The sequence below is a fragment of the Alosa pseudoharengus genome, unplaced genomic scaffold (genome assembly GCF_046254945.1).
Source record: "Alosa pseudoharengus isolate Yale_2024_CS ecotype anadromous, Long Island Sound unplaced genomic scaffold, YU_APseudo_1.1 YU_APseudo_1.1_scf_22, whole genome shotgun sequence".
NCBI lineage: Eukaryota > Metazoa > Chordata > Actinopteri > Clupeiformes > Clupeidae > Alosa > Alosa pseudoharengus.
Genome location: NW_027468680.1, coordinates 17288935 through 17311721, shown reverse-complemented (window position 1 = coordinate 17311721; position 22787 = coordinate 17288935). Strand labels below are relative to the sequence as shown.

Genomic DNA, 22787 nt, shown 5'->3' with positions numbered 1-22787 from the left:
TTCACGTCGCTCTGCAAACGTCACCTGGTTCGTTGGTCAGATTGGTGAATGACTATCCAATTGTGTCCAGAGTCATTTGAACTATGCCCGTTGAAACACACACTAACCCGGAGCAGTGAGCTAACTGCCTGCTACAGCGGCGCTCGCTGAGCAGTGAGGGGTTAGGTGCCTTGCTCAAGGGCACTTTAGCCATGGATGTGGGCATGGGAGAGCAGTGCTTAGCCACTTCCCCCGCCCACCGGCAACCCTTCGGTTACAAGCCCGAAGCCCCAACCAGTAGGCCACAGGTGCCCCTTCACACCTTTTGTGCAGTAGAAAATACATAGCGGACTCCCCAGACTAATGTTCAATCTTAAAAGATTGAGCTTGGTCTGGTGAAAGCCAGACTAGATTTGCGTAGGTTCAGTTAGAAATGTGCTTTTGATATTGAAGTTTCTATAGTTGAGAATGCTGTTGTGGCCTGTCTCCCGTAGCTGTTCCATTCTGGCAATTGTCCATGTGTGACATTGTTTCGCATGTGGATGTCTTTGTGTGTCCATGTCAGTAGTACCAGTCTTCTTGGGACACAAGTGTGTGTGTGTGTGTGTGTGTGTGTGTGTGTGTGTGTTTGAATCTGTTTTGTTGTACATGTGTGTGTTCTGTCCCTCTTATAACTCCTCAGGACATGTAGACCTTTGTGTGTGTGTGTGTGTGTGTGTGTGTGTGTGTGTGTGTGTGTGTGTGTGTGTGTGTGTGCGTGTGCGTGCGTGTGCGTGTGCGTGTGCGTGCGTGTGTGTGTGTGTGTGTGTGTGTGTGTGTGTTTGTGTGTGTGTGTGTGCGTGCGGTTCACCGGCTCCACAGATGATTAATGTCCTTGTGGAAGTGCTCTTTTTCCACTCCAAGCCCAACCTCATCTCCTCTTTCTCTGTGTCCCTTCCCCACAGTCCTTTGTTCTCCTCTCCCTCCCTTGCCCTCTGTACATGATGCGTTCAGGTCGACGGGCTCCTATCGATCTCTGTCCGACTCTCCACTGAAACACCACCACCTCCACCCCCCCCCCCCCCTTGAATATCAGGGCATTTTGCTCTTTTCAGGAGAGCTGGTTTTAAAACTCAGACACAGATGAAACAGTTCTTGTCTGTGTGCAACACCAAATCATGCACTGTTGCTTTAATTCTTTCTACTGACTTGTCTAAACTAAATCTAAAATAATGCTTTTGGAGACACAAACTTAATGCTGAGTTGTTATTACTCGGTGGTCTTCTAAACTTATGCAGGATTTTGCATGTAGATGCTCGGATTAGTAGATAGTCCATTTGACATGGATTTCTCAAGCACTCCCCTCAATAGCACTACACAGCTCCAGGCTCTGTTTCTATTGTTTTGTAGAGAATGGGTTTGATTATTCAATTCTTCTTAGAGTCTACAAGGCCACAGCCCTTTCATCTCTTTTGTACTACAGCTAATAATGGAAAACTCTTGTGTGTGTACTCTGATATTATTATTTAATCTGAGAGCGAGTCATGCTAATTTAATTTTATTTTTTCATAAGTGCTTAAATGCCTCTTATCTAAAGCACTTGTGTTCTGTCATTGTCTGTTAGTCTCTCAAAGGTTGATGGTTCAATTAAAAAAGTGGCCACCCAATCACTTGTCCTTTGGCCCAAGGGCTGTAATACAGAATATATAATCATTAGTTTAGCGTAATGAGTGTCTTATTAGACATTTCAGTTGCCTCAGTAGTATTAAGAACATGAAAAACGTTTCCCCAAACCTACTCATGATTACTCTAAATCGTGTTTGTATCAGTATCGACCTTACAATTGGTTTTCCAGAGTTCTAAAAATACTTTATCAGCGCTCAGAGGAGGCTCAGGCTCCTGTAAGAGTTCTAGTATGAGACAAGTCACATATTCTTTAAATCTTCTGCACTATTTAGTCTGTGATAAAATCAGTGATAAATCCTGCCTGTTATGGTGCCCTAGTATACTTTAATAGCACATTACATTGTGATCTGTGATCTGTACTCCTCTATCTCAGCTCCCCCGGCTCTGCGGCTATCTGGAAACGAGACACTGGTGGTGGACCCGGGCAGAGACGTGACCATGTCCTGCGAGGTGACAGCGGGGTTCCCCACTCCCGTGGTGACGTGGTCCAGGTACCCTGCGCCGCTGCCCAGGGGGGCGCAGGTCCGCGGTGGGTCCCTGACCCTCCGCTCCGTCAGGCCCTCTGACTCCGGCTTCTACAACTGCACCGCGGTCAACAATGTGGGCAACCCGGCCAAGAAGAACGTCAACCTCGTCGTTAGAAGTAAGAGTATAAACCCTGCACACTTATACGTGCTCCTGCACTCCAGTTAGTGCATCATCTCTCTCTCTCTCTCTCTCTGTATGTGTGTGTGTGTGTGTGTGTGTGTGTGAGAGAGCAAATGAGAGTATTACACCTACTTGAACCATACATTTGTCATTTCAATATTAATTTAGATTAATTTAATATAACTAGAACATTTCATTGGAAGAGCAAAAAATTACTAGTACTAATTCCAGTGAAATATTACATATGACGACACTTACATTGTGTCAATAACTTCGGCGACAACCTAGGGTCTAAGTGGAAATGTTTGTTTGGGACCAAAACCACATCAGTCGTTGCAGTGCAAGAACGGAATAAGCATTGATCCGAAAAATATTATCATTCAAGGTTGTTGCAAGATCGGAGTTTCCCTTCAAAAATTACAACACGTTTGAGCTTTGAATTCAGTTGTTTTTTTAACGAGAGCAGCTCAGAACAGTGGTCTGTCAGTTATCAGAATATTCAGTGTTGTGGGTGGGCCGCGCTGCAGCATATGTATTCAGAGAGCAGTTGATCTCTGATTATCTCCAACGCCTCTGTCTAATCGTGTCAGGCACAGAGGTTAAGTGCGTTTCTGTAATTTCCTGCGATCGTACGAAGCCATCATCATTGGCGGCGGGCTGTGCAGACTATTTTTAGAGCGTTTAATCATCTTTATTTACTCCAATTAATTTGCTGGGAATGGAGAGTAATTAGCGATGGAGAGAACAGACAGACACTCCATCGGCACGAGCGTGTTTTTGGACAGCTGAGGTGTTTTTGCTCTCTCTCTCTCTCTCTCTCTCTCTCTCTCTCTCTCTCTCTCTCTCTCTCTCTTCTTCCCACTCTGTTTCTGTCTTTGTTAATGGGGCACGGCATGTCATCGAAGCACAGGTGGCGTCTGCTACCGTTGTTGTCATCGCCACCGCCACCACCACCACTGTCGCCGACCAGCTCCAATCAGCGGTCGCAGGTAGAAGCATATGGGCGCCATCCGTTTGAACACGCCTCACCAGCCATATGGTGACTGAGCCCCCCCCCCCCCACACACACCCCCCCCTCTCCTCTCAGTGGAGGGTTCATTATGGGATGGGACTGACACGCCTGCTAAACGGTTCCATTTCTCTCTCTGTCGTCTGAATGCGGGCGCACACCGGAACTTGGGTCCAATTGCATCTGTTGTGAGGCCAGGTGTGCGAGCGAAAGGCCCAGAAACTTCCGTTTGTGTGCGTGTGACGGGGATGAATCTGTCCTGGGCATCTCATTACACCTTGAAATAGATCTGTGCTGCAACGATGCAGAGACGTAGCAGACATGAACTACATTCTTCATTGAAGTCAAGCTTTGGGGTGTCTGATGAGCTAAATACTCCTCTGTAACCTTTGCGTAGAAGATATCAGGAAGATCGCTGAATATAATACATGTCTTTGTGGAAGTATTGCTCAAGAAAGCTACAGGTGAGAGCCTTACGTAGTCTGACTCTGCACTACTCTGTTAAACTTGCTTTGGAGAGGCATTGGAAGGGCTTCCAAAGCCTCCTCCTGACAGGCAGGCAGATAGGCAATCTCCGCCCCACTAGTGGCTCTCGGGTCCCCCTGGTACTGTATCTCCTCCCTGCCCACATGATAAACTTTATCTCTGCCAGCGGGGCGAAATCAGGCCAGATATTACAAATGAGGGATGAATCAGCAGAAGTCTTGAAGGATGTTGGGAAACACTTTACGCTTAGACATACTCGGCTCAGCACTCTAAAAGTAGGCCATTAAAATTCTAACAAATGGCCCTCACCCTGTGTTAATGTAAGAAGTCAAATGGTCATCTAGACCTAGGAATTTAATACATTTCTCCTGTTAATTACCGGTAAATGCATTTCTTAAAGCTTGTAATTATGCATTTTTGTGGGCATGTGTAATGAGGGCTACAGCCTTAGTCAGTTATCGTGGCGCTAATTTGCTATTCTTAGCATGTGCTCTCATGTATAAGTCAATGGTTGAGCAGGTAAGAGGATCATGAATAAGTAAAGGGAACAAAAGCGGGCCAAATGCTGACCTAACCAGACATCATGACACAGAGCTGCTGACTTAGTCGTTTCAATCACCTTCATTTTCTTTTTGACAGAGCTTTAACATTAACATTACCAACACTCAATTTATGTTCTGTCTGCATTCGCTGCTATTCTTTCTATAGCCACCATTAATTCCTCCTGTCTGCTTTTTTTTAGAAATTTGTATTGATCCTGTTTTAAGGGCAATTTTGTTGAAAAATTGCTCTTATTTGGTCCACACAGTTTGAGATAATTACTGCCATGCATGAAACTTTATTTCCCAATTGTTATTGGCCTCACTGCAGTTGAGCTTAACTTTACCACTTTTAGTTCAGCGTCTTCTCCCATCTCTCTTGCGTTGGTACAGTAAGTGGTTTGTTTTGCACCGTCTCTCTCATTCTCTCTCATTGTTTATTGTTTACCCCGTGCTCCCTTGTCCCCTCTGTCCAGCGATGAAGAACCTCACCTTCCAGATCACGCCGGACTCCAACAAGGACAGCGAGAGTATCCAGATGGGCCGGGACCTCAAGCTCTCCTGCCACGTGGACGCCCAGCCCCAGGACAAGGTCAACTACACGTGGTACAAGAACGCCATGCCCGTCAACCCCACGGACAGCCTGATCGTGCTGCGCAGTGACCCCGACATGCCCCCGGGCACCAGCAGCCTGGAGATCGTGGACATGAAGTTCCGCGACCAGGCCACCTACAGCTGCGTGGCCGGCTTCCCCGGGAGCAGCGTGCAGGAGCTGCGCGTGGACATCAACATCACCCAGAGCAGCGGTGAGTGGACTGGACCAGCACGGGCAGTGCGGGGTGAGGCGGGCCTCTTCCTCTTCTGATGATGCCTCCTCTTCCTCTATCTTCTTCTTCTCTTTTTCTTCTTCTACAGTACCTCTCCTTTTTTATTTACCCCTCTTCTTCCTCCTCTCCTCATCAACCTATTCATTGCTCTTTTCCCTCTTTTTCTTTTTTTTCTTCTTCCTCATCATCTTCTGTTCCTCTTCCTCTATCATCACCTCCTGCTCCCCCGCCACGCTCTCTCCTCTACTTTGTCTCTCTCTCCGGAATTTGCAGACATACCTGTTTTCCCTCACACCCCTTTTGAGGCTTCTTTTACTTCCATTCACTTTTAATGTTGAGTTATTTATCATAGGCCTACAGTATTCTTTTACAAGCTCTTCCTCTCTCTCTCTCTATCTTCTTCTCTCTCTCTCCCTTCCTCTCTCTTTCTCTCTCTCTCATATAACCTTCTGGGCAATCCCTCATTTCATTTGGCAGTCTCTGTCTATCTCTTTCCTCAGATATCTCTCTCACTTTCTTTCTTTTTTTAATAATATCCCCCTCTACCTTTCCACCTGACCTCCTCCACTAAACCTGGCAAGGGCTGTGGGTGTTTGGAAACCTATTTCTGCCAGGCATCTCTCTAAATGCACATCTTTACCATGCACTCGGCGTTTCCACTGAAGAATAGTCTTCCTTTCCTCATCTACCCATGGAGACCTCTGCTGACTCTATCCAAACACAGTTCACATCTCAGTAGTTTGTGACAATAACACGCTCAGTTCACATCTCAGTATTTTTTGTGACAATAACACGCTCAGTTCATATCTCAGTATTTTTTGTGACAATAACACAGTCAGTTCACATCTCAGTATTTTTGTGTCCCTTTTGAAAGCAAGAGAATATAGTCTGCATTAGCCAGAGCCAGAGCCTGGCCTCCTGAGGAGAGGCTGCGCTGACAGAGGCACTGTCTTCCCCCTCGGGGAGTCCATCTGCCTCGCTGGGGTCTATTTGGAATTCACAGTTGATTAGACGGAGAGTAAGGTGGAGGTGGAGGAACATAGAGGTAGGCAGTGGCCAGCCGCTGGCTAAACTGCTCAGATTAGCTTTGGCTCATAAGCCACACACAGGACTGTTTAATGTTGTATGTCACAGCTATTTAAGATATCTTTTTGTTACTCTGTTGATGCAGTTTTAGATATTGGTCATATTCAAAAGTGAATTTACATTTGACAGTATGGGGAGTACTTTTGACTATACTGAATGGTAGTACACAACAACTATGGTGTGACCCCTGTATATTTGTTTAGTTAATTATGTTGAATGGCCACATAGACAGACTGAACACTATATGTTGGCAGTTCATCAGATTAGGGCTACACAATTAATATATTTGTTTTATCAAAATCACAATTTTAACTAATGCAATTAGCTAATTGCAAAGGATGCATTTAATTGTGCTGCTCACACCTCAGTCTAATGGCCAATCTTGTCACACCTATGATTTTTACATTCATGTCATCCTCCTTGTGTGACAGACAGTGAAGCTCACCTAACAGGAGTGACATGCTTAACATGCACTAGGCAAGCTCACCAATCAGAAGTGAGCTAAGGCTCACTTGCACTAAGGCTTGATTTTCAAAAATTGTATCACAATCACAATGTATGTCAGACAGAGCAGAGAAATTGCAATTAGACATTTCCCCCAAACTGTGCAGCCCTACCTCAATTGCCAGACATTGAATCATTTGCCATCAATGTCTGATTTGGACTGATTGGATAATCATAGGCTTTATGACAGGGATAAATTGCAGCAGCTATAACTCATGCCAGTCCAATGTTGGTGGCAGTAAACCAAAGCTGTTAAATTAAAAGATAATGCTACAGAATATGTTACTGCTAGGTGCTAAGCATGTCCAGCCATGTCCAGAAAAGTTTTAATGGAGAGACAGGATGTGTCTCAATACGTACAGTTGCGTCAGTGTCATTCCAGGACTCCCATTTTATGCAGACTGTGACGTATGTTAATGTTCTTTGCACACTGGGCCAGAAAAAGTTGAATGGAATATTCAATGAAATATGAATGCAGGCTCCGTCTTATTGGTCTCATTAAAGCCCACAGCAGCCAATGGCAATCAGGAGCCTGTCACTATATGATGAATAAAACAACACATGGGGGCTCGCCTCCGCAGCCATGACACTCTCAGATGGACCACTACATCTGAGCGAGGTGTGTGTGTGTGTGTGTGTGTGTGTGTGTGTGTGTGCATGCTGGAGGATGGTAACCAGATGTCTTTTTAGAAAAAGGTGCTAGTGGTAGTAGTGCCAAAGGCTGTTGGGCAAGACATGCTGTGCTGGGCTGAGGAACAGACAGGTCGCAGAGCTGACGTTTGGAGGTCTGTTCAGAGTTTTAGTGAAAGTTATGGAAGGAAAGTTTGTTAAAAGAGTTTAGTAGTGTTTAGACACATTTTTTTTGGAGTTGGAATTTCTGAATGCCAAAATGTGAATGTGAAATGAATGTGAAAATAGTGGTTTGTTGAAATGTTGGGATTAGGTATGCTGTCAGCCTGTTAAGACCTTGAGGTTTATAATAGTCTTATTTCTGCCACTTTCACAGGTTCACTGCCAGAGAGCAGCTATCAAAGATGTTTCATTTCAAAAAACGTTTTATTTAAACTCATCCGAAACCTGTATTCTATAGAAACCAACGATCCTCCCTTAGATAATCACAGATAAACATGATGACTTGGAGAGTCCACCAGAAATGGTGTATTATGTTTTTCAAGGTGAATTCTGGCTGTCGTGTAGTGGTGTCTTTATGACTCCAAAAATCTCCTCTCCTACTCATCTGCATTGGCTGTCTCACTGTTGGCCTTCGTTTATTTATTTATTTATTTATTTATTTATTTATTTATTTATTTATGTTTTCGTTGGCGACCTCCGTCGCTGTTTTCTTGTCTTGGCAGTGGGTCTACACTCCATTTGGGTGGCAGAGCAGCGCCCCCCACGTCCTCCTCACTGCCGTCTCTCTCTCTCCGCCTCTGTGCCTCTCACGCCACCTCGCTGGCAGGCCCGCTGGCACACCGTCTCGCCGCCGTGCGTGTCTCTCATTGATGCACGCCGGAGCACCTGTCTGAGGATATTGATGTTTGGCGGAATGTTTCTTTAACCTTCACACCGAGGGCAGTCGAGCAGGGAGACGGGTTTCTTTTTAAATGTATTTATTTATTTATTTATTCTCGCTGCGGAGGAGCATTTAGATGTATCCGCTGACACCCACTAAACATTTAAGAGAGCCGTGAAAACCCAGGCGCTAATAGCGATATGCTAGTCACTCTCCAGCCCTCCCCACCCCCTTGCGGGCTCGCCTCCCTGCTCTTTAAACCACCACAACACAACCCTACACTGTTTTCCCATTTGGTTTCCTCACACGGTGCCCTCGCACGACCTTCTCAATTACAATGCACTCCTCTGTCTCCACCCCTTGCCTGCCTTCTCTCAACTGGGGCCCAGCACCAACCGCGCCCTCCGTCACCTCTGTCAAGGCAACCACTGAATCATTAGCACCAGACCACGGTGTACCATTAGAATAGCAGAGGGAAGGGGATGACTTAGGGCACATGGCACCAAATCATATAAATTGCAGGACTGATATGCAGTATACTGTAAATCACATGTGTTTGTTGCTATTCCCTTTCTCTTGTCATTCTCTCATCTTCATCTTCTCCTGGTTATGTTCTTCTTTTTCTGCTACTTTCTTTCTTTCTTTCTTTCTTTCTTTCTTTCTCCTTTTTTTACCAAATTTCCCTTGGGATAAATACATCTAATCTATCTATCTGTTTCATCTTCTCATTCTTTCTCCTTCTCCTTCCTCCCACACAGTGACTCCCCCCATTCTGACCGTGCCGCCCGGCGGCGCGACGGTCAGTGTGAAGGAGGGCGGCACAGCCGAGCTGGTCTGCCTGGTGGACGGCAAGCCGCGCCCTCCCGTCCTGTGGTCGCGCGGGAGCAAGGACCTGACCATGCCCAACGGCGAATGGGTGGTGGAGACGCGGGACGGCCGGCTGCGTCTCACCAACGTCTCCCGTGATCTCATGGGCCCATACCGCTGCCAGACGGCCCCCTACAACGGGCTCAACATCAAACGGCGGGAGGCACAGGTCCAGCTCAACGTCCAGTGTAAGTAGTGCTCCAGGACACATGAAAGGCATGGAGACTGGACACAGGGAACAGATGCACACATTGCTGTTTTAATGTGATGGTGGTGGTGGTGGTGTATAGTATAAGTATATATACTTTTTTGATCCCGTGAGGGAAATTTGGTAACACATGATGGTATAGTAAGGCAAGCTTGTCACTCTAACCAAAGTCCTTTTAGGCCAAGTCCCTCCACTGGGCGGCCATATACCAACGTTTTTTGGGCACTCATCGGGCACAGTCTTTGGGTCGAACTGCGCGTGCGCAAGGCTTCACGACACCAATCTTGCTCCAGCGGCGAGATCACAACACATGATTGGCACGATGTCTTCACAACAAACCATATGATTGGCTCAATGTATTCACATCACACCACATGATTGGCTCAATGTATTCACATGTCGACGTTTTGCCAAGGAAGGGGTGGGATATGTGTAGACAACGGCCATATTGGCGTGACAAACTAGCCCCATGCATTTCTATGGAGTATTTTTTATGTGCTGTGTCTCCTCATTAGAAAGTCTCTGCTCTAACACACACACACACACACAAATGCAAATATGTCATCAATACTGATTTTACATGGTCACTATGCTTACTTTTACATTTTGAATTGAGATGTTAGAAATGACCCACAAGGGAAAATTGTGTCAAGTTGTTTTGAAATATCCATATATCCTTGAGCATGCATAGATCCTGGAAATAGAAATTCCACAGGAAATGTATCCCTCATATTTTGTGAGCCGAAGTCAATGAAATGGTCACAGAGCACATAGTGTAGCATTCTTCATACGGCTGTCACTTAGAAAATTGTATTTTCACAAGTGTGAAGTCGAGCTGGTGTGTGTTTCAAAGTGTTCCTCATGGTTCACGTATCACTCCACGCTAAAGATGGCACCAGCGGTGTCATTAAATCTCCTTTTCGAATTACTGCAAAATGCGCCGTTTATTACCACCCAATCTGGGTACTGAGTAATGTGATGTTTATTGTGTAACAAAAACACTTGTTAAGTCTGTCACCAATTTACCTTGATGGATTGAGTCATTAGATTGGAATTGCTGCTCCTCACAGCAAACGCTTTAACTTAAATCTCTCGCAAAAAACATAAAATAAAATGTAATATCACCTGGCTGCCATGGCAACAGTGGAATGGTACTGATGCACCCAAACAAGATGGACAGATAGTTACTCAGTAACCGGCACCTATTCCATTAGGACACTAGCAGCCAGTCGGCCATTATCAATGACTTTAAGCGGCTATATTTAGAGCTAGCATTTGGGAGGCTTGTGAGCACACTAATGCATTCAGAGTTTCAATAATGCATCCATTACAGAGACCTGCATGAAGTAAGTGGCGAACCTAAAAGGTTGTGAATTCATTAGTGCTGCTCCCACCTCAGACTGAGCACAAAAGAAAGAAGAAAAAAACATGCCACTCATTCAACACCGGTTCACCGCTAATGTTTTGAAGTCTCTAAAGTTTGCCACTCTGCAATGAGAGTAATTCTCTTTTGTCACCAACTGTTTTTTCTTTTCTGATAAATGCATCATAAGCTTTTAAAGGGAGTACAGTAGGTGTAGTTTATGTATTTTGCTTTTTATTCATTTTATTTTTCTTCTTCCCCCAACTCATTTCTTAATAGGAACTGTCTGAAAGGACTGTGCTGCTTTGTTTGTCAACGACGCTGGTCAATATTCTTTTCTCTCATAAGAGGCAGACCTTCCCATGAGGTTACCATAGCAATGACTAAGAGGATTATTGAGTATAGGTGAGGCCAAGTTTGCGATGGGCAATAACACTAACCCATTAAGAATATGGAGGAAGTTATTATTTATCTTTCAGTATTGAAGAATGCAAAGATTCATATGATTCATATTCATTATTTAATATATACAAGGTTGTGAATATTTAAAAAAGAGGATGAATATCCCTGCTGAGCATAACAATAATTTCAACAATAATTGGCACATGGTCCCACACCATGTTAGGTGAGTTAGGTCCTGGTAGGTTTGATTGTTCATAGCCTACAATGGCAAGGACCACTTTACATACAGTAGAGGCATCCTTTACTGATCATTCTTGAAACATACTTAATATAAAGAATATATAAGAATGGTAGTGTATTATGCATACAAATTGTATATCATTCCCCTCCCTTCAACAAACACACAGTGGATTACACCCTTTGTGGCATACTCTGAGTGCACCTGTCATGCCTAGCTCTGACAAAGCACCCTCCGGACTGGTGGCTTCTCAAAATCCCATTTGGCCCAACAGCATAGCAGCAGACAGCTATTCCAGTGCCATCTCCCAACACAGAAGAAGTGAATGATGGCTTCATTAAAAAAAAACAAGTCCCCTCCACTCCCCTCCCACCAAAAAAACCTCCTTGTATCTTGCTCAAACACTCATACAGGGCCACCCTTCAGTGGTCCTCAGGCCAGCCTCTTTAGATTTACACAGCCAGCTAATGCAGGAGGGCTGTGGTGTATGTGTGTGTGAGTGTGTGTGTGTGTGTGTGTGTGTGTGTGTGTGTGTTTGTGTGTGTGTGTGTGTGTGTGTGTGTGTGTGAGTGTGTGAGCGTGTGTGTGTGTGTCTGTGTGTGTGTGAGAGAGAGAGAGAGAGTGTGTGTGTGTGTCTGTGTGTCTGTGTGTGTGTGTGAGAGTGAGTGAGGGAGGTGGTAGTAGAGGCCAGAGCCTCAGACCCCCCCCCCCCCTGGTCCTCCCAAAGCAGCGGTGATTAATGGAGCAGGTGGCCGGCCCGCTCCCACTCAGCGTGAGGGGAAGAGGGACGCAGACACAGCACCAGCCAAGAGCCAGAGCACCGCAGAGACACACACACTCACACACACACACACACTCTGACACACATACACACACACTGACAGTCTCGTAAACACATACACACACACAGAGTGAGAGTCTCACTCACTCCAAGACACATACACTTTTAGACACACACACACACACACACACACACACACACACACACACACACACACACACACACACACACAAAGCGCCCACCTGCTGTGTTTGTTTGTTTTTTTCCTGTCTTTCTCTCTCACTCTTTATTTTTTCAGTGAGTTTGTTTTTCTGGCGCACCCCTTTAGCCAGAGTGATCGATACGGCAGAGAGAGCCCATTCTTTACCGCCCGCTCTGTAATGAAGTGGACTCCACCCTCCTCCCCTCTTGCTGTCCCCTCCACACTTTTCTCTCTCTATCCTCTCCTCAACTCAACCTTTCCCCCCCCCCCTCTCTCTCTCTATCTCTCTCTCTCTCTCTCTCTCGGTATCTGTCTTTTTCCTGATCAGTGTTTGAGAGAAGAAAAAGAGACTGTTGTATTCCAGAACTGAAACAGTCATGTGCTCCCTTAACAACAAAACAAATAATAAATAGGAAATGTTAACCAAGCAGAGTGAGCGTTGGTGAGTCATTTTTAAAAATGGTTTTGTTTTGAAACATTTCTGGATTTTTCCCGCAATAGTGGGCACAAAGATGTTAAAAGTAAGTGGATCTGACAGAGCAATTATTCTCACTCCATTTGTAAAGAATCCAGCAGTTCTACCACAACAATACATTGATTTATGTAATATATACAAGTGCTCTCTCTCTCTCTCTCTCTCTCTGTGTCTCTTCTGCTTTGTCTCTGCTTCCTTCTCCCTGTGTATATCGTTCCTTCTTTTTTGTGTGTGTCTGTCGCATATCTCCTTGAGTGGGTTTACTTTCTGTTTGAGTGCTTTGACACACACATCCTCTGCATTTGTCTCTCACTCTCTTTATTTCTTTAATCAGTCTGCTACTTTGCAACTCTCCCAGGAAAACAACCAACAACACAAAGTGGAATAGGAGATAGAGTATAAACAAATAGTAAATAAATAGTAAACAAGTCTGGACACAAGTTTGGTTAATAAATAGTAAACAAGTCTGGACACTCTCCATTTGCATTGGTGCAGTATAGGAAGAGGCTTAAAGGTACACTATGCAGGTTTAGGTATTTGTGGCGACTGTGAGCGCCTTCTGGAGGTGCGATATATTCATATTTTACTCTGCTGTTGTAAATAGCAAACTTCTCGTGACTTATCCCCCCTGTACACAATGAAAATGCTTTTGTCATGGAGATGAAGGATTAACAACAGGCAAGAACTATCTCCAAACAGCTATATCTACTGACAAGGTAATGTTTCACGATTCTCACGAGATTTGTATGGCCGCCATTCACGAAGTTGCATAGATGGTTTTCTCGGTAGCGACTCGCTACGTCTAATCTGTATAGTTATGCTAGGTGAATGATTCGCCTATTTCAAGTTCGTTTAATCATCAAATTGGCTTCGTAAAGGGGAAAATCTCGCATAGTGTACCTTTAAAGAATGAACTCATTTGCATTTGTGCAGTATAGGAAGAGGCTTAAAGAATTAACTAATTTGGATTTGTTGGAAATGACATCAGTAAAAGAGAAGAAATGAAATGGTTAAGGGTGAAGCTCAGAATTGTTAGTCATTCACTAAATGAATGGACAGCATATGGCAATTTTACACACACACACACACACACACACACACACACACACATACACAGAGGCACTCACAAACATGTGAGCGAACACACACACACTCACACACACATGTCTGCATGTCATCTTTATCATATCTTGTATGTTTTTGCTCCTCATACATTTTTGAACATCAGACATAATTTCCACGGATGCTCTGTTTCAGTTTCCAAGTCCTTGGCTTCTTCAATGGGCTTTTTACTGTCTGATGCTGTTCAGTTAGAAGGATAACCACTGATATCCACAGCAATATAAAAAAAACAGCAACGTGTAAAAAAAGACTAATGAATAAAGTCCTTTTCAGGTCACTATTTCAGCAATACTCTCCATCCCTCACCCTCCACGCCCTGACTTAGTATTATACTTGGTAGTGCCATCATGCTTAGAATGTGTGTTGTGTGTAATCAGAGCTTGAATCAAGGCCTCCACCATATGTAAGGACAAGGAAGAAGGACGGAGAATGACCACTGTCCCACTTTTCTCTTCCCCCTGCCTGTATCCCTCCCTCCCAGTATGTGTCCTTACAGCACTGACCTTCAGGTCTATGTCGTCAGTATCGCTCTGGGTACTTATCAGTTCCAAACATCCAGGGACCAATTGCAGCCATAAAGCCCAAGACAGACACCAACATTATAGAGGACAGTTGTGTCTAGAGAAGCCCTCCTACTGTGTGTGATATTCAAACAAGGAAGAGACATCGGTGTTTACAGATAAAAACAATCAGGAATCACTTATCTAAAATGTGTATTTTTATGTAAACTACACTTACTACACGGAACCCTCCTAAGTAACGTGTTCTGTGTGGAACCAAGAGAGAAGATGCATTAGTTATGCTAAGGCTACATCTTGTGAAAAGGAAAAACGTGTTGCACTACAGCTGAGTATATTGTTTTTGCTGTGTGCTGGAAGTACTGATGTATCTGTCAATATGTCTGCATGGACCCATAGGTTCTTCCTGCGTAACCTTTCATATTTTCTCCAGAATGGTTAACGTTTTTTATGCATTTACCCCAACGCTCCCCGAACAAACAGCCGGACGCGAGATCAAATATCAGATCTCTCCAGTGACCTCAATCTGATGTAATGTGATCTCACTATAAGCACTTACAGCCTCTCGATAGCGGTCATGGGATTGATATTGGCGTCTGTAACACTGCCTGGCAGCGCCCGCATTCACTTAATCATGTTGTTAAATGTAACATTAACTTCCTGCTGATAAGAATCCGATTAACGTGGGGGCAGGGTGCAGTAATGTGTAATTCCCGACATTATTATTCAATGTGTTACCGCTTGGCTAGCGCAACTGCAAATGGCCACTACTCTGTCATTAGCCAATGATGGCCTTTGACAGGTTAATTACGTTCGATTAGCGCTGACGACTCACTCTCTCTCACCACCACCTTCCTCTCATTTATAGCCACAGGATCCAGTTGGTCATTCTAGTTCAGCTTTTTAAATGGGTAGGATGTATAATGTTACCATGTTGGTGTGTTCATCACAAGAAAATCCTTTGTAGTATATTACATGATTAGTTTTAATTCACTTTCATCATTATGTTGAGGCTACTGAACATTTTCATCAGACCTCCATAAAAACCATTAGGAGGACATTCTTCTTTAACCAACCACTTTATGAAAGGATGTTATGATAGGCTACAGCTTCTCTGTGACCACAAAGCAGGATGTAATTAGGAATACTTATTGGGTAAATGTAACCTTTTGGCCTCATTGGCTTTGACACCAATGGTTGCTTATGTTACTCATGTCCAACTGCTTCCTGGAATGTGCATGAGCACAAATTAATGAACTGGGACCATGCCATGCCTGGGTGAAACAAACATAATTAGGTTCTAAACTGTTTGGCTGTATACACAGAGAACGCTGGAGATGATCATTCTCTCTGACCCTGCAGTTTCCCCTATCGTGGACCCAGTTTTCCAGGACGTGCGCTCGCCCAACTTCCAGACGGTGGTGCTTCGCTGCGTGGTGCTCAAGACCAACCCGGCGCGCATCGCCAGTGTGCGCTGGTTCCAGAACGGGAAGCCCGTGGGACCGCCTCTGCTGGACAGCCAGGACACACCCGTCTACCGATTCCGGCTGGAGCCCGATAAGAACGGCACGTACGAGTGCCGCGTCTCCAACAACGTGGGGACCTCCACCTGCACCTTCAACGTCTCTGGTGAGTGACATGACCTCGTGGAGATAGATTAGCTAGCAAAATTTGAAGGTTATAGTCTCACTCCAATAAAGTCAGTAGTCATTTTCTTTGTTATTATTATGCAATCTGAACAAATACTGTGTTCATTAAACAAATCCACTGAATCAACTGGTCAATATTTATCACATTAAGAAGTTTTCATTTGGTGCACAAATTTCAATGATCCACGGGCACCGATTGGGTGTGGGGACAAAGTTTATTTAGACATTGCAAATCTTCCATGCCTATCTGACCCTGACTGTGTCTGTAAACAGTGTTTTTAAGCCCCGTTTCTTTGGGTTTCACATGACTGCCACTTAGATAAATGCAACTCTTAATGAAAGTTTCTGATTCAATGCATCTGCTCATTTTCATTCTGCTACAACTCGTAGGCATTTACATAAGCACAGATTCTAGTTTAAATATTTACTGTTTGCTGTTGCCATGCACTTGAAAAAGTTTAACATTCTAACATTTATTCAATTAAACATGTAGTTGACCATATGGTGTTAAAATGGTTTTGCAGAAAATATCAAAAATACCTTCTGAACAAGTTGATGTTATTTTAGTTTCAAGGCTTTTCAATGTCCGCAGTACGTGTTTATTTGACAAAGCTATCAGTTGTTGTATATTTTCCCTCTTAGTCAACTCCAACACCTCCCAAAGTCAGTGAGAATGTGTATCTCAAAGGCTGCTTTTGAGATGAATTGCACCATTGGAGTGTCACCTTTCAAGCCCTGCCCATAAGTCACCAGTGTAGTCACACTATTATCAATCCACCATCCTTTATTTAGTCCACTGGTGCTGGAGGTCATTGAAACCCAAACCTTGAAGAACTGCAACAATCAAAAAGGCATTTAAACATTACATTGGCAAAACAATGTCATTATCTGAATTCTACTTTATCAGGGAAGTCATTTTACAGTGAGCAACATCCCAGTATACTTCAACTTAAGCCCTGGATATTCTTTGTGTGTGTTTGGAGTGGTGTAAGGATGAAAAAATTTGAAATGTGTCACCGTAAACATCTAGCATCTCTCAGCTGTAACCTGTGCCTGGCCCTGTCATGTAACAAATCGCATTTCAATGCTTTCATTGAGCATGGTGGCACCTGGCTGCTGATGCTTCATAGCATCGCAGCAACATGTCTCCCAGAGCATACAGATGCACTCATTCTGCTCTCGGCCTGACTTATCTTGGCTGTCGCCGCTGTGACACATTCAACAGCGCGCACACACACACACACACACACACACACACACACACACACACACATACACACACGTAGGCAGAGGAAGTCTGCTCAGGACGAATGTCTCGCTCTCTTAACTCAGGCAGATCCGTTCCAAATCACAGCTGTTCCCTATGACAAGTTCCTGCCTGGAGTCTTTAGTTAAGGAAAAGCTGCACCATTTTTGGATCCTTTTGCCCCAATTTGCCAAGCTATGTCTGCAACATTGGTACAAGAATTTCCAGTATTGGAGATGTAGATACAGTAAGTGCATAGAGGGTTGCGGGGGTCAACTGACAGATTGACTATAACGGATACTTCACACTCATCTATCAACTTTAAATCTAATAAAAATCTCTTCCGCATATGAAAAAAAGACAAGGACGCCACAGCATTGACCTCAAAAAGATAGCATGAGTAACCTGGAGATCATAATATTGATTCCGGCACATAAAACATTATTGATCATGGCAAAGTGATAGTTCCCTGAAATATTAAAATGGGGCAGTCCCTTTGTCATATTAAACATTACACTTCAGTGGATAGATGTGATAATAATTCATAGTTCTATTTCCCTGTGTTGGCATAATTAGATTTATACATCCTCTGGGAGGAGTCTAGGCCTGAATTACAAACTGTTTACTCTGGATGTATGCGAGGGACGTAGGAAGGTGGCAGAAACGTCTGACGCTGGGGGGATCTCCTGCTCTTCAGCAGACAAATAGGAATGTGTGTGTGTGTGTGTTTAGTTGTTTGGATGACTAATGTTCTTATATCCACCCCTAGGATCTGAAACACCTCCAAGAAGCTTATTTTCACAGGGAATTAGTTTGTTGGTGCCTGCTGATCCACTTTGGCACAAAGTGTGCCAACACAGATGTTGAAATGTTAGAATGGCTATATTAAATGTGAAGTTGTATTATTAGGCATTAGTGACTTTAAGTGTATTTGGCCGCATAATGTTTACCCTACAATTACTGATATACAGATGTAACATATTTACTCTACTACTGAAAATGGATTGAAATGATCTCAGACCACCATCAGTCACGACCTCCTGACCTTTGACCCTGACATTTGCAGCTCGCCCCTTCCCTGCGGAGTTCTACTATGACACGCCCAACCCCATCCGTGTCCTGAAGGGGGACAACTTCTCCTACAACCTGCAGTGGACCCAGAGAGAGCCGGCTGCTGTGGACCGCGTGATTGGCTACTGGATCAACGTCACACAGGTACGCTTCTCTTCCAGCCAATCAGATCCTCACATACATAGGTTTAAATCAAATGGCTTCATCCATTTTGAAATTAGAAAAGTGATTGATTTGATTGGTGTGGTTTATTTATTGAAGTGTTCAACTTGTTAAGGAGATCAGTATGTTTTTTGTAAAGATAGACCAACTGGGCTCAGGGACAAGTTATTAATCTTCATACTCAGATCTGTTATTCAGGGAATCAGAGGACTTCATAATCTGAAGTTTGAAAAAGCAGTGGATGAAATGATGTCTTTTCTCTCTTTCCTTACTTCCACTCTGTCTTTTACTATCATCCTTCATTACACTCAAACTTTCATTTGCACCCGGCTGGCTCTGCGTCTCTGTGATGATGGCATATGAAAATGTAAAACACATTAGACTGTAGCCTATTCATGTGTGAGTGATGTAAGATCCTGCGATGCCTTTGATGTCAGCCCCTGGACCGCCCTCTCTAATTCACCAGACAGGATTTCAATGGGGAGCAACACAGAGCAACAAAGCGCCATTGAGCACTTTCCCATTTCATCTGACTGCAACACTTTGATTTGTCTGTCTCACCTGTCTCTTGACTAGACATAAAGAATAGTTTCACTTAGAGCTGAAGCATGATCTCTGGTTATTACAATGTTCTGTGTCATGTCATTTCTTTCATCTTGGAGAATCAACGTCTGTCCACAATGGTGGCGGTTCAGATGTATAGTATAAGTATATATACTCTTTTGATCCCGTGAGGGAAATTTGGTCTCTGCATTTATCCCAATTAGTGAAACACACTCAGCACACAGTGAACACACAGTGAGGTGAAGCACACACTAATCCCAACGCAGTGAGCTGCCTGCTACAGCGGCGCTCGGGGAGCAGTGAGGGGTGAGGTGCCTTGCTCAAGGGCACTTCAGCCATGGATGTGGGCATGGGAGAGCAGTGCTCAACCCTTCAACCCTTCGGTTACAAGCCGGAAGCCCTAACCAGTAGGCCACGGCTGCCCTACGCCATCTCAGTGCAGAGGAGGTCTATGAGTCTCTGTGGTGTGACCCTACCTCTTTTAAACATATCCTTCCCTCCCTTTATCCTGTGGTGATGGATGGGTTAGGTTATGAGATATGTGTTCCATCATTTTTATATGCCAGTGAAGGAAGAATCTATGGAAAGCCCCCTCATAACCTAATAAAAGAAATGACATTTGAGCACAAAGCATACATGTTTCATGACTGGAAAGCAGATCTACATGTATGTGATTCTCTTTGTTTGATGTTTTACTGTTACATGCATTATGATGTGTTTAATCATACTTTTTTTGGGAGCAGCTATGTTGAGTACTTGGTGGTTGTAGATATGGAACTTGCTGAGTTATCAGATCATGTCCCATCTTTTGTTATGTCCCTCCCACACACTCAAACCTAAGAAAACATAAACAAGCTATAGACTTGGTAGGAATAAATATACACACACACACATACACACATACACACACACACACACACAGACATACAGACACACAGACACACACGCACACACACAAATACACACAAATACACACACATACCCACAAACACACACACACACACACACACTCGCTGTTGGTGAGAGTGATTTAAGTGAAATGAATGAATGCACTGGCTCATAATTCGAGGCAGGGGAATAGTTGTGGTTGTGTTGGGAGCAGGGATTGGATCGATGGATGCTTGTTCTGCATTAACAAGCTCTGTGAATGTAGCCACCCTAGAGAGTAGCAAGCAAACTCTCTCCCCTCCCCTTTCTTCTCCTCCTCTCTTTTTCTCCTCCTCCTCTCCTCTCCCCTCCTCTTTTCTCTTCCTCCTCTCTTCTCCTCTCTTTTCCTCCTCCTCTCTTCTCCTCTCCCCTCCCCTCTTTTCTCCCCCTCTTCTCCTCTTTTCTCTTCTCCTCCTCTCCCCTGCTCTCTTTTCTTCCTCCTCCTCCTCCTCTCTTCTCTTCTCCTTGTCTCTCCTCTCTCCACTACCTTGTCCCATCTTCCACTCCTCTCATTTCCTCTCTTCTCTCATCGTCTCACCTCTGCTGTTTTCTTCCATCCTCCTCCTCCTCCTCCTCCAGTTTTCTGTTTGTTTATCTGTCTGATCATTCTCTTTTCCCCATTTCCACTCTCTTCATCCCATCTCTCTCCTACTGTATCTGACTCTTTTTTTCTCTCTCTCCCTTCCTTCCTTGAATCTATCATTCATCCCCTCTTCCTTGCTCTCCATCATTAATTGACCGCATAAGACCATGCACTGTAAAGGCCTCCGATTCTGACTGAAAGAAATCCGGACTGATGCTGTTTCCATGTGGTAGTTTCGGCTGTTGCTTGTGTGGTTTGTGCACATGTATTTTAAATGATGGTTGAGCCCCTGTGCACAGCTCTGTAAATGTTTTACTGCGCGTTTGGTTTGGTTGGTACTTTGTTGGTGTTGCAGGTGGCAAACATTCCCCACCCCAAGCCCCACTCCCGCCCGCCAGAAAGCCAGTGTGTGTGAGGATCATGAAAGCGTTCTGGCGCATCACTGTGTGTGTGTGTGTGTGTGTGTGTGTGTGTGTGTGTGTGAGGATCATGAAAGCGCTCTGGCGCGTCAGGTGTTCACCGCTGGAACACTGCGTGGCTCCTGGCATGCGTGCGTGGGGGGCTCGTTTGTTCATTTGAACACTGCTCGTGGAGCACTCCTCCCTCTCTCTCTCCTCTCTCTCCCTCCCTCTCTCTCTCTCTCTCTCTCTCTCCCTCTCTCTCTCTCTCTCTCTCCACTTTATACTCCGACAGTGTAATCAGCTCTGCAGTGCAACCTGGCCCAGGGCAAGAGGGGGGTAAGACAGGAAGGATCTTGATGAATAATACACGGCAGCGGGATTCAAAGCAAACGGGGAAGATTAGACGTCGGCCTTTGTGTGTCTGAATAGCTAATCTGCGCCTCTTTATAGATCACACCTTAAGTAAGTGTGTGCCAGGACAAGCGCATTAGCATCCTGACGCCGCCATGAAGAGTGTTTTTACATCACTGGTCACGATGGGCTCCTGTAAATGTTTGTAAATGCGCCCAAGTGGCTTGTGTATGTTTACATTAGAAGGGGGAGAAAGAGAGAGAGGGAGAGAGAGAGTGGGAGAGAGAATGAGAGGGTGAGAGAAAGAAAATGAGAGAAAGAGAAGGAAAAGAACGAGAGAGAAAAGAGAGGCAGAGATCGTTAGCCTCATTTGGTGGTGCTGATGAATGTTTAATTAATTTTTCCAGGGTGTAGCCGTGTGGAAGAGGGGAAGATGAACTAGATCTGAGGTCTCTGCCTCACTCGCAGCTTTAGCGAGATAGTTTGACACCCACGGACTGATAGGAAGTGCCATATCTGCCAAAGACACCTTTAATTAGTCTGGTCTGGCTTGGCTCTGTTGGAGACACAAATGATAGACAGCTAGAATGCCAAAAGCGTGTATTTGATTGATGGGATGCGTTTAAAAACATTCTGCTCAGAAAATGAATAATTGACTCTATAATGGATAAGGAGGTAAACAAACAAGGGCGTAATCAAAACAACAACAACAACAGCAGCGGCAGCAGCATCAGACAGTATGACAGTGTAGCAAAAGAAAGTAAAGTGCCGTTTCTGTATATGCATGTCAGCAATGTCCATGCCATGTTGTTTCCGTGTGCACCTGAGCATCCTAGAAAAACTTGTGACAAATCGTCATGTCACCGTGGGCGACCACCGACACGCACGCCATCTGCGTCCCCCTTCACCATCACTGTGTTGGCCCCCCTCTGCTCGAACAGAGGATTCTGGGAGCTCAGACGTCTTACTCAGCTGCTTTGTCTCACTCAGAGGTGTCCACAGCGGCGCTCTCACCAGAGGCCAAAGCGTGCAGGGTCAGCAGATGCACATGTTTGGGGCTGCTATGAAAGCGACTGTATGGGAGCTTTTTTACAGTCAGGGTAAAAAAAAACTTGTCAGAGATGCATTGTTTTTGCCCATGTCATGTAGCCTGTAGCTGAAGTTTTGCACAAGTTACTTTCTGTTTGTATCAAACATGAATTAATAATGTGTACACGACGAGAAGTTGCATTATCGTAGAGATTTATTTTGTTTTTGTTTTGTTTTTTTGTCTCGGGGTGCACTGTAGGTTGTTTGGATCATTCTCAGGATGCATTCATTTTTCTCAGGTTCTGGAGTCAGTTTGAGAATGGTACGCTTTGTCATGAGGCTTGTACCTGTTTGTTCTACGGTGAGGAAAAT

The 22787-nt window shown here is 44.5% G+C and overlaps 1 protein-coding gene across 1 annotated transcript in view; it reads left to right on the top strand.

Annotated features, from left to right (window-relative positions):
* Positions 1–22787, top strand: part of mdga1 (MAM domain containing glycosylphosphatidylinositol anchor 1) — a 183116-nt gene that overhangs the window by 117785 nt on the left and 42544 nt on the right. The window contains exons 6-10 of the mRNA XM_076300802.1: positions 2018–2287; positions 4803–5132; positions 9015–9311; positions 15795–16061; positions 18394–18542. Of these exons, the coding sequence (XP_076156917.1) occupies positions 2018–2287; positions 4803–5132; positions 9015–9311; positions 15795–16061; positions 18394–18542 (1313 nt within the window). The remainder of the gene's footprint in view (positions 1–2017; positions 2288–4802; positions 5133–9014; positions 9312–15794; positions 16062–18393; positions 18543–22787) is intronic.